General features: G+C 42.1%; 1 protein-coding gene across 6 annotated transcripts in view; it reads left to right on the top strand.

Annotated features, from left to right (window-relative positions):
* Window positions 1–1,129: 1,129 nt before the first annotated feature.
* SLIT2 (slit guidance ligand 2) overlaps window positions 1,130–12,826 on the top strand; it is a 255,689-nt gene continuing 243,992 nt past the window's right edge. For 4 of the 6 annotated variants that reach the window (XM_068680003.1, XM_068680007.1, XM_068680005.1 and 1 more), the window contains exons 1-3: window positions 1,131–2,692; window positions 4,331–4,402; window positions 5,612–5,683. In XM_068680003.1, the coding sequence (XP_068536104.1) occupies window positions 2,517–2,692; window positions 4,331–4,402; window positions 5,612–5,683 (320 nt within the window). In that variant the 5' untranslated portion in view covers window positions 1,131–2,516. Of the gene's footprint in view, window positions 2,693–4,330; window positions 4,403–5,611; window positions 5,684–12,826 lie in introns of all 6 variants that reach the window. The other 2 variants (XM_068680008.1, XM_068680004.1) reach the window with 2 other exon arrangements.

Genomic DNA, 12,826 nt, shown 5'->3' on the forward strand with positions numbered 1-12,826 from the left:
AACTTTGCTGACTACCATTTCAGCAGATTAACTTGGACCTAGGATAGTGTTTCTGGGAAGAGAATTTGTCCTCTTGGTAACAAGCAAAAAGCAAGAGTAAGCCTCTTGTGCAGCAGAGACCCCAGGGATGAAGAGACTCAGCTGGACCCAGCCATATGGAAGAAGCTGTGGGCTCCCTTGAGCATTTACAAACTACACCTTGCTGAAGGCTTAGTCATCGCTGCTGGGGGTTGCCATCTATGAAAGACAAATCACTTTCACCTATTACTGGGGTCTCAGGAGCTGTTATAAATCGCATAGAACCGCATTCACAAGCAGGGAAAACTGAAAACAAATAGAATTTACTTAGGAGCCTGCTTCATTTAATATTTTCCTAAGGATGCTGAAGATGCAATGACAATAAACAACGCTCCAGGAGAATTTAGCAGGAACGCTGGGTGTATTTATAATACAACTTTTTGAGACGGAAGGTGTTTTTTAAACGAGCACAGCAGTGTTGATGTCGCTACTCGACATATTTTAATGTATGGAGTGACACTTGCCCATTTTATTTTCGAAAATAATTTGCGGGAGATTCTGCTGTGTTTCACACTAAGCCTGCAACTGAAGAAAACGCCAAGAAACCCCCCTCTCTCCCTCTCCCTCTTTAGCGACTGCTGCACAACACAGTTAAAACGAGACCCTCGGCGAGCCGCCGGGGATATTTACAAGTGCAGCAGGCGACGTCGCAGCCTGCCCCCACCTTCCCCCCCCGGCTTCCCTTTCGGGGCAAAACCCAGGCGAGCATCGCGGCGGCCCCCAGCCTGCTCCCTCCTCTTCCCCCCCGGAGGCCGGGGCGAAACTCTGCACACCAACTCTGGAGCTCCGGGGCGGTGGGGGGGGGGGGGGAAAGCACCGCGCTCCCCAGGGGGGTGCTGCCTCCCCCCGCGCCGCCGCCTCCCTCTCGCTCGCCCAACTTTCATTCATTGTTGGCGTCGCCCAGAGGCCCCCCCCTTGTTATTTTCTCCCCCCCACCTCCATCTCTCGCCGGGCCGGGGCGGGCGGCGGCGCAGCCAGTGAGCGCGGCGCGGGGCGCTGCGGGCGGGGCCGGGGAGGCGCGGCCCCACAGCCCCTATATAGGGCGGCGCGTGGGGCGCTCCCGGCTCCGTGGGAGCGGGGCGAGGCGGAGGAGGAGGAGGAGGAGGCAGACGGGGGGGGGAAGCTCTCGGCGAGGTGCCGCTGCTCCGGAGCACTTTCGGCGGGCACCTTGCGGCGAGGAGGAGAGCCGGCCTGCGGGCGGCGGTGCCATCCTATTGTTCCAGCGGCGAGGCTCGGGGTGTGAGGGAAGGAGCCGGCGTGCCGCCTCCCTGCTCCGGTTTCTCCGCCGTTTTCCCCGGTGCCAGAGAGCCGAGGGGCCGGGCTGCTCGGTACCAGCACCCCCCAGCTCAGGTGCGGCGGGGAAAGGAAGGGGAGCGAAGCCTTCCTGAGGCGCTCGGGGAGAGGAGGAAAGTTGCTCCTTAGCCTGCGGCCAGCCCGGGAGCTGCTGAAGCGGCCTCACCTGGAAGGACCGAGCGGTTCCCACCTTTCCCATCAGGTGCCTTTGCCGCAGCCGAGCCGCGGTATCCGGGAGACCGCGGGGAGCGGAGTGCCGCGCCGCCGGGCCGTCTGCCGTGCTCCCGGGATCACAGGAGGATCTACCGCTGTGATCTGTCACCGAGGAGAAGGAGGTCGTGGATGAACTCCCTTCCAGCAGGGCAACGAATCACTTCTCGAGCTGCTTATTATTATCGTGCTCTAGGACCAGCCCTTTCCTGCTAAACTTGGCTTGGGAGCTTACGGCAGGAGGGGGGCGCGGGGGGTGGAAAGCCAAGCCCGACATCATCTCGTGTGTTTGACTTTTTTTTTTTTTTCCCTCCCTCCTCCTTCCGTGAGACAGTTTGATGAATGCCTGCGAGAGGGGTATGATTTGCTGAGGCGCCTCTGGCAAGGCGGTGTGTGCGCCGTGTTAGCCCCGCCGCCGCCCCCCGCGGGGCTGTGGGGGGACACGCGTGGGAGCCGAGCGGAGCGCAGGGAGCGCGCCCCTTGCGCCGACCGGGCTCCGCGGCCTCTAGCCGGGGGCTCGGGGGGGAGTCACGGCTTTGCAAGGGACGAGAAGGAGCCAGCCCAAGTCCGCCGTAGCCCCAGCCCGTGGCTTTGCTTCGTCTTCGCCGGGAGCGTGTGAAGAGGAGCTCCGAGAGCCGCCTCGCCTCTCCCCGCCACCCGACGGGCCAGCGAGGGAGGGCCCCGCTCCGGCCCCCTCCTAACCAAGTTGCCTTCAGCAGCGGATCGCTGCCACCCACCGCACTTTGCCGGGCTTGTTTTCTTGGCTTAGCTTTGGATAGAGAGGACTCCGCTTTCTCCGCACCCTGAAAGTTGCCCGAGCGCTCCCCGCGGCGAGGAGGAGGAGGAAGAAGAGGAGGAGGAGGAGGAGGGCGGCGCGCCCCGCGCCTCCCCGGGGCCGAGGCCGGCGGGCCCCGGCCGGGCGGCAGCGGGCGGTGATGATGTGCGGCTGGGGGAAGCTCACCCTGGCCCTGGGGCTGCTGCTGGCCATGGCGGGCGATGTGGCGCCGCAGCCGTGCCCGGCGCAGTGCTCCTGCTCGGGGAGTACCGTGGACTGTCACGGGCTGGCGCTGCGCGGCGTCCCGAGGAACATCCCCCGCAACACCGAGAGGCTGTAAGTAACCCGAGCCAGCCCTCCTCCGCGGGTCCCCCGAGACCACGGGGGCAGAGGTGGCCCCCGGGGCCGCTTCGGGGTCCCGCCGGCCGCCCTGGGTGCGGGGGGGTGGCGGCTCCGTCCCCTTCCACCGCCTCTTTCGCCGCGATGCGCGGGGATGGGAGGGAGGTGGACGCGTCTCCCGGCACGCCGCCTTTCATCCTGGGGGGAACGACCACCCTTACACCCCCTCTTGAACATCTCCCCATATCCTGATGGCCCCCGTTTCCCGTCCAGCTGGGCTCTTGGGGCTTTTTTACCCCGAGGCCGGGCCTCGGCGCTCCGCGGGCGCGGGCGGGCCCCGGGGGGGTCGCAGAGCCGAAACCCGGCGGTGCTCTGCCAGTGGGCGAGGGGGTGTTTGGGTGCTGTAGCCCCACTTCCCCTCGCACAGCGTCGAGCTGAGCTTCAGCTGCGACCCCCTCAGTCCTCCCGACCCCTTTTTGAGACCGCTCAGTGTCCTCCGATGAGGGTATTTTCCATGCGTGAGGGAGAGCAGGCATGCAGGCGGTGCTCTCTGGTATCAGGAGGGGCTGAGGAGGAGAAGAGATGAGTACATTATTAACCTCTAAGTCATTTAAATGTTGGAGTATGAACACATCTCAAGTGATGAATTCCACACCGGGAGAGCACCAGGGCCACTGCTTTCTGCTGGGACTGGTGTGGTTTCCCTACGGCGTTCTGGCCGCATGTGATATAAACACCAAAAAAAGTGACTTTTTCCACAAATGCATTGGAAATGAGCTGTAATTGTTAGGGTAGTTTCCATCTGATACCACTTCCTAATGGCTTACCTCAGGAATTAAAGTCGGTTTTACTTGCAGTGATTGCAATTGAGGGAAGTTTATATCTTGACCTAAAATATTAAAAAAAAAAAAAAAAAAAAGAGGGGGAAGATGGACACTCAAATAACTCTACAGAAGAAAGTAGTGCTGAAATGTGAACAGAAATGCTAGGGCCTAAATGCAGTTTTCTGTTGCCATGCCTTATGTTCTGCAGTTAATACAGCTTCCTGTGCTACAAGTGAGGAGTTCAGTTTTTGTAAAATCATCTTTCCAAGTATTTACCCTGCAACAATCTTGTGCTTGTTTGAAAGCTAATGTTTGCTACAGAAAGTAAAGACCTCTTCTGCCTCTATAGGAATACTGTGAAAGCTGAAAGTTGTTTAAAACATAGAAAATGGTCTTGATTTCTGTCACTTGTTCAGTTCTTGTAACTCTTATCAGCCAACCTAACGTACTGTCGTGTCTCTATAGTAGCCTTAGTGGTTTTCCAACTGCAGTCATAACCGATGTTCAGACAATTTTTGGCTGTTCTATGTTGTTAAAGATAAATGTGAGCTATATAATGGCAGGCAGAACTGACTTTGTGAGGGTTTCTTATTACAAAGTTTGAAACTACTACTTTTGAGATAAACCTTCGTTCAGGCACTTGGAAATCTGGAACTCGCACAGTGGTAGTTGCAGGAACGATTGGTTCACAGGGATTGCTTACATCTTGCAGTTCCAAAAAATGCTGTGCCTGTGAAAGCAAACAATATAACTTAAAAGAAAACAATTTCGTAATGTTTTAATTTTGCTACTTCTGAATTATTCTTCTTAGGGATCTTAATGGAAATAACATCACCAGAATCACCAAGACCGACTTTGCTGGTCTAAGGCACCTTCGAGTTCTGTAAGTTTTCCCGTTCTGTCACTGATCCATTTTAGGACATGCAGCTTCAGATTATGTTATAAAAATATTGAATCTTTCAGTTTAAAATAATATTTAAAAATGTTAAATCTTTCAGTTTATAAGTTGGCTAGCTTATCTATTGCTTTAACTTTAATGCTACTGCATCTGAATTTACATCCTCTCCTCTATGTTATAGACCAATATAAATAAGTTAGGAAATGACTTTAGTGTCATCTTGTTTATATTTCTTTTAAATCTCTACCTAAGGTTGTAAAATAAATGGAGATTTTAATTTGGCATGTAGATTACAAAAAAGAGTTGTTAAAACTTCCTGAGTAACTGTTGGAATGACTTCAGTTTAAGCTTAGTAAATTTATAGTTCACATTGAAAATAGGAATGCTCAAGCTGAAGTGTAAGAGAATTCATTAAAGATGTGGAAAGTTATTCATTTAATTGATAAAAAGCAAGTCTTAGCTGTTGACTATTACTTTTTAGTTTCTGGGCAAAAAGAAAACACTTTAACAGTAAATTTGATCAAGAAATAATTTGGATTCTTTTTGTAAATGCTTTTGTAAGCATTATGAAGCTTTTCAAAATCTGTGTGTTTTGGGGGAGGTAGTTTAACTAATATCACATTTAAAATACTACATGATTTACATAGCGTATTTGTTAAGACTATTTTATTTGACCAAGTAGTTGTATACTTTTTCCTTCTTAAACAGAATATCATGCTGTAGTAACTTTTAATGTTTTGTTAAACTATTGTTATGGTTACAGTTTCAGTGCAGTCTTTCACTGATATTTTTTCTAAACACCACTGTTCTGTATTTTTGTGTTGTTCTCATTTGAGACTAGTTTTGCTTTCATACTATTCAACTGGAATCTTAAAGCTTGCCGAAGAATGATAATGTATGTGCGTGTATGAGCACAGCATATATGCAAGATGTGTAACCTTTTAACCTGGGACTCTTTGAGTAAATGTAATATCTATTTCTGTCTATTTTAATTAAGATTTTTTGTCTTTTTGGGTATATGATGTCATCCAAAGTGTTGGATGACAGGAGTCCAGGAGGTTAAATTGGATGTCACTTCAGAATAACTGTTGTAGTGTTTTAATGAAGATGAGGTTGTCTTTTAATAGCTACTCTTAGCTCCAACATCACTTGTTGCATTATTGAAATTAACATACAAAAACTTCTACGTTTCAGTCAGCTCATGGAGAACAAGATTAGCACTATCGAGAGAGGAGCATTCCAGGATTTAAAAGAACTGGAGAGGCTGTAAGTATTTTTAATTCTAAATGTATGAGGAAAATAACTTCCTGTCAAATCAGTTATGTGTTAATGCACTCAGGCCTATGGTTTCCTGTTTGTTTTTTCTAACTTGAGACATCTAACCTTATCAAGACATGAGAGCAGTAAAAAAATTCTCAGACTGTGTGTGGGGGGGAGCTTGGATGAGTAGTTCAGATTTGAAGTGTAAACTGCAATTGTCATTCAGGGAAGAGTTTGAATGCTATGAAATGTTTTTCCCTTGAACACAAAGGAGTTTTTCAAATGTGAATACACCTACAAAAGCCTGTTTCCTTGTATATCACACGAGATACTTGTCTTGAAGATGCTGAGTGTTTTATATGATGTCCTGTTGGAAGTTAATGCTAGGTGCGAAGGTTAGTCTTAATACATGCAGTATGAAAGCAACAGTTGAAATCTATGCTGTTTTTTGAATTAAGCTTTTACAAAGACTTAAAAAAAAAATATGGACTGTGAACTTTCTGAAGTGAATTGGATTTGTCCTTATTTTAAAAAAAAAAAAAAAAGTCCTGTGGGGAAAGAGGATGGAGCTGGGAAGACAAGGGTTTTGGCTAGTGAAGCTGAAGTGTAAACACCCGCTTTGTTGCAGTGGGACATATAAATAGCAAATGAATAAGAGACTAGTAAAGAAAGCTAAGCAGGTTTGGGAATTAGTTTTCAGTATGTGTTTTCTTATTTTGCCATGTTTTCTCAAATGAAAGTCTTTTTGAAAATATACTGTATGACTTGTATTACAAAATCCATCTCATTAAAAGCCAGATGCTGGTAGTTGGATATAGTTTGAGCTAGGAAAATCTATGGTTATGTATATACACGAATCTACACGAATATACATTAATATATTAATGTATATTCATGTAGAACGTGAGAGTGGTGTCTTCATTATCAGGCATCTTTGTTGCTCCGTTTTCATTATGTCACCTTTCCTTTACGCATGCCTCTGAGGTCTTGTTTAGCCTCTCAATCACTGGTGCCTTAACTTCAGAAAGGTATTTCTACTTGACTCCATTGAAAAGCAGCACTGGCCTAAACATTCTTTGACTAATTATAGTTGTGCTCTGGATCTACAGTTGCTGTATGTTTAAAACAAACAAACAAAAAAATTGTTTCATGTAAATATAGACAAAGCTTTTCAAGAAATTTAGTAACCACCGCTGTATAATTATATTTCTGAAATCTTTTTTAAATAAACTAACTTTTGACCTAGAAATTGAAAGTGCTGTTATGTACTGAAGCCTTTTTTTTTTTTAATAATCTTAAATGAGACTGCTCTGAGAAATGCATAGTCAGAATTTTCAAAGCTATATTAAAACAGACTTAATGCAATGTTTTTTACAATGTGTTTTAAACTTAGTACAAAGCATAGGGATTTAGTGCAGCTTTTCCTGCTGAGATGTATATTGGAATAATATATACACATTCCTAAATTTAGTTTATAAGGTCTAACTAAATAATTAAACAGCAGTGTAGTTCATATTGCAAGAGTAAGTACACATACATGAAACATTAATAAACACTAAAAAAATTGTGCTTTCACTACGAATGTGGTTTGATACTGAGATACAAAATGCTTGCTGAGTTTTAAAACAGTAAATAATCAACTTTATTTTGAAGCAAGTTCTTGTTACATAATTATGAATACTTCTAAGAAATCTTCATAATATGATGTGTTAAAATTCATTTAATTATAAGATTTCTGCTGTTGAGTACAGAACTGCAATACTAAAAAAAAAAATTGAACTTCATTAATTAAAACTTTCTTGTCTGAAGTGTTCACATCTTGCTATTAGATTTTTTTTGTTGCATTTTCTTGATAAGTATGTAAAATATTTGGAAAACAACAGATAACTTACAGTTATGTGATACTAGTTTAGAAGAAAAATTCTAATAACTACAGTTGTTCTTTTGGGTTATTTTCATTCACACTTCAGCAAGCAAACTGACATTTGGAAGTTCAGTCAATTTTAGACCTAGGAAGTTAGATTCTGCTTTGTCTTCAGGATTTTGTGCTCCAGTAATTGTCAGTTTTCGTGTTTTTTAATTTGCTGAAATTCAGTCAGTGTTAGGTGTGTGGGTGACTTGTAGCTTGAATATATATGCAGGATGTCTTTAAACCATCCCAGCTGTTGGCTAAGAGCAAATATTTCATATTTGTGAGGAAAAGCTGAGAAAATTCCTCTTGTTTACAACTGCCAAGTCCATCTGATGAAGACACAATGTTATCTGACAGCCAATTCATCTCCTTGGGATTCTGAAATTCAGAAGGATTTCTCAGTGAGCTTGCGGATACTTCAATTATTTTCTTTGATACAGTAAATTGCAAGCACTCTGAAGTTGTTTATATATGTGTAGGTGTAGGATGCCACATTTCCACTCTAAGTGTAATCTGCCAAGCTACTGTCAAGTAATACCTGATGAAGTTCTTTTGGTGTGCCAATGGACAGTGTAAGAATTTTACTGGTTCTTACATGAATTTGATTTAATTTATAAAACTGTTTACAAGTAATGCATTTCTTATGTTGGAATATATTTACCTCTAGATTAAGTGGTGCTACTTGTGTGTTTTTGGTATTTTTTACTGTAATTTCAGTGACAAAATCATTTGTTACTCTGAATGTCAAAGAACTGTTAGGTTGGTCAGTGATTCACTTGCTGTGAATACCCATTTGAAGCTCTCGTGCAAAATGCTGAATAACTTAATCTTTTAACTGAAGTGGGAATTGGAGACCTGGAACACTCTGTAAAATTATATCCCTAGGAGAAGAAACTCTAATCCTTTTCTTCAAAAGGAAGCTACTGAAGATACAATTCGTTTGAAGCTATGTATACCTCTTAGGTGGTTAGAAATGTTACTCAAACTACAGGAGAAACAATAAATCTGTAGTATACTAGATCTGTAATAATATGTACACAAAGCTATTTAGACCTAGTATGCTCTGTAACAACAATGTCACACCACTGTGGTTGTAGAAGTGTAATGGAAACTACAACCACAATAAATACTTCTGTGACAGGTGATTGTTACTACAGCAGCACTGCTGTTATTTTCAGTTAGCAATAAATGATCATGTAGTAGTGCCTGCTACATAAGGACTGGGAGGGAGTAAAAGATGGAAACTAGCAACTTGATCAGCTAGTTCTTTGGTCTGTGGAAATTTGAGTTTTGAAGAGACCTAGGTTAAGATTAATGTAATCTTGCTATAAGCCTTTCAGTTGGATGCTCTCTAAAAACTCTTCAGTCAGATGTGTATACTTTGCAGTATTCCCTTAAGTATAATCTCTGGCAGTATTATCTCAGTGCTTAAGGGCTACTAGCTTTTCTCCCAACCAATTTGGTACAACACTGCTTGAGGTCTGAGCTAGCAAGTCTGCCCTGAATATGTCTCTTTGCAGCCTGTTCCTTGAATGGTCTATTGTGTTGTGTAGATGTTCTCAGCATCTGTTGAAACAAGACTCTTTAAGCTTCTATATAGATAACCTATTTCCCAATGAATGGGATAGCACGTACCTTTCTGTACATCCTGAAGCAGTGTCAAAAACTATTGGATTAATTACTATCAAGTTTATGTATTTAGCATTTGCAAAACTTTCTCTATCAACCACCAACCTGTATTATTATTTAGGAAGAAATTCTTCTCAGATGGTGGTGAGGCACTGGAACAGGTTGCCCAGAGATGCTGTGGATGCCCCATCCCTGGAAGTGTTCAAGACCAGGTTAGATGAGTCCCTGAGTCAGAGCAACCTGACCTAGTGGGTGGTGTCCCTGCCTGTGGCAGGGGGATTGGAAATAGATGATCTTTAAGGTTTCTTCTAACCCAAGCCATTCTGTGATTATGTGCTTGTGTTCATATGAGTAGGGTCACTTTTCAATGGTCCTTAAATAGTTCAGTACATGATAGGTCTCATAAAGGCTCAGGGTCCGATCCGTTATGTTGCCTGAACCAATCTTAGATAGACCACCACCATGTGTTAGGTTTCATTTTACGTTTTGTGGAAGGAAGGCACAATGGACACAGTCTGGAGATTTTTTATATTGTTTAAGAAAGTCTAGAGACTACTGATTTTTATGGGAGACAATCTCTTCACAATCATTCTTATGAGAATGTTGTTAATGCTTAAGTTAAACACTTATTTCTTCTTTCTTTTCAAAGGTGTCATTTTGTGTGATGTTTGTAATAGTTTGAACAATGAAGATAGTTTTTAGGTAATTTTCAGTCTAATGCCACCACTGGACACGACTTTAAACTGACTTTTTAAAAACTTATCATTTACTGCCAAGAACACCACCTTCTGTGGTGTAGCAGCTACTCTTGTAGTATCCCAGTGTTTTTACAAGCTATTGTCACCTGGAGGGAAATAAAAGCTTGAAGACAGTTGCTATAGGCTATGAACTGGTTTTGTTAAGAACTGCTTGTCTAAAATTTACTTGTATTTCTGGAGTAAAAAGAATTTAATATAGACAGATTATGAGGGTAAATGGACTATTTACTTGATTCTATAGCAGAGCTTTTCATTTAGGGACAAGTTTTTTGGCTGATAAGAAAATTATTTTTAATTGTAAGCTTTTTCTAAAAACTGATGTCTCAAATGCTAGGTAAAAATTTTATGATCACTGTAAGGTTATGCTGAACATACAAAAGGTGTCAGAACAGGAAGAGTTTACAGCAATAGTTTGAAAACTACTGTGATTTTTCTTCCTGTACTTGAGAATAATCCATTGAGGAAGAAGTATGTCCCTAAAATGCTAATTTGGAGTCTGATTCTGCAGACATTTACCACATGAATAGCTTGGTTTGCATGAGTAGTCCTGCCGATAACTCTTCTGAGAAAGGTTGCTTGTGTGGCTTAAAATGTTTCCAGGCGAAGCCATCACACTTCTGATACTTGAATTAATAGAACTTCTAAAATCCATTTTTTGTCTTAATAAATCTACAAATTCTGTTCTTCAGAATTAAAAACAACAATACCCATCCAAGCAAAAACAAACAAAAAACTAAACCAACGCTAAAATTCACCTACTTCTGCTGAAAGCTAGTGTAGAGAGGCAAAATGTTACTCAGAGGTTGTAGAACTGCAGTCTCTGATCTAGTACCTGAGCTAAATACTTATTTCCCCAAGAAAACCAGCCCCCCTGAGTTTTATGGTGTGACTCAGCTGAAATCCTTAGCTGAAGACAAGAATGCTGTAAGGGTTGAATTCATGTTGATACTTGAAATAGCTTTTAAACTGAAAACCATCTATATTGTCTATTTTCATGCTTCTTAAAATGTATCACTGAATGATGGAGAAAGAGATATTTCAAGAATTAAATACTTTGTTATATTTCATACTTTTTTGAACTTTTTACAGCACAATTCTAAAACAGCAGAACTGAGGAATTGCCTGTACTTGTTACATATTGGGGGCCACATCTTGACAAATGCATTAAAGCAAGCTATTAAAACTTCTGAAGGGGAGAATTAACTGAGGAGTGTATGCCTGAGTACTTGAGTCAGTAGTATTGAAAGCTCTTAGTTTTGTTCATCTAAGGGTGAATGATTTGAAACTTGTAGATTGTGTCACAGCACAGAAATAGAGGTATGTATTTCAATTATATGTTCTTAAGGAGAAATATTTTCCACTTAGTAAACAAAGTGAAGTACTATTCAGATTTCTTTTTCCATATTCAAATCTATGTATTAAACTGCTGTTTGAAGCTTCTGGATCATACACAGAAATCCATCTTGCCAGTCATATGGGGCTCAGTATACTAAAGGATTTTTAGCTTTTTTTTATATATTATGTGGTTAGAGTTATCTGGGCTTTACCTTAGTCTCTGATAAATGTGTTAAATGTATGCTGTATTAGCAGTTTTTGAAATTTTAAATGAAAAACTCACTTCTGAGTTTTTATGATCTCTGAAACATGAGGTGTTTTACAGAGCATCTCATCTTACAAAGGCATGTGTATCACGATGAACTAAGAAATAACTCTTTTTTCATCTAGAATAAAAACAAATACAGTTTGTCTTGGGCAACACAGCCCACCAGACCTAGAAAACTATGAAGAGAACTAGCAGCTGCTTCAAAATTGACTGGATAAACTAGTACTCTTCCTTTTGTCTAGTTTAGGAGTCTATTTCATGTATGTTCCTTCTTAGGAAGCAGGAATAATACTGTTCCACCAACACTCGATAATACTGCATGACATGAAACTAACTATTGTGACCTCTTATAGCACTGCTGATGTTTCTTAAACAAAAGATTGACTGTATGGAATTCACTAATGAAATAAAACATGCTCTCTTGAGCTTAAAATAAACCTGTGTACTAACTTTTTATTATCTATTGGTGTGGCATGAGATTGATTATTCCAAGTATTTGAGAAGCTCCATCCATAAGACTTGAGTTCCAAGTAGGAAAGCCAGTAACTCTTAAAAGAATGATTTTTAATTTTCTTGAAATGTGATCTCTGTCAAGAAATTAATTGTAGAATATTTAATCTTGTTTCGAACTTTTATTTGGAGGGGAGTGAACCGCTAGAGTATAGCAGTTTCAACCCTTTCAGTTGCAGAACAGAAATGTTACACCCCTCAACCCTCTACTCCCCCACCCCAAAAAAAAAAGATCTCTTCTATACTTCTGTATCTATATGATCAAAGCTCAGGAGCTGGGACTTCTGGAAAAAATGCCAAACATTGCAAAACAACATCATAAAAAAATACTTAGTTTTTAACCATGAAGCAAAATTGTATTTTTTTTCTAATTTACGTAGGTTTAGATGTGAAGTTTAAAGGTTTATGTGGAATTTGGGATCCACCATGAAAAGTGTTTTTAGCAGTTGAGTCACTGCTACTGTTCATTACTACCATTGGTAAAAGAATAGCCAATTAATGAATTACTTCATCTTTTTTTGTGCATGACTATATATGTAGTCTCAAGAAAAGCAGCTTTTTTGGCACAAAGACCTTATTTTGTATAAGCAGCAGAGTTGTCATCTGAATTGATGTTGTACTGAGCTGTTAGAATGGGTTCTTAGCAGAACCTGTAAAGGTGTCTCCAGTTTTTCTCACTGATCCCTGTTCTTCATGTTAGCGTGCAAGTTCATTCCTGAAGCCTGAGAATAATTTTT

This window comes from Anas acuta, chromosome 4 (genome assembly GCF_963932015.1).
Source record: "Anas acuta chromosome 4, bAnaAcu1.1, whole genome shotgun sequence".
In the NCBI taxonomy this organism is placed as follows: Eukaryota; Metazoa; Chordata; class Aves; order Anseriformes; family Anatidae; genus Anas; species Anas acuta.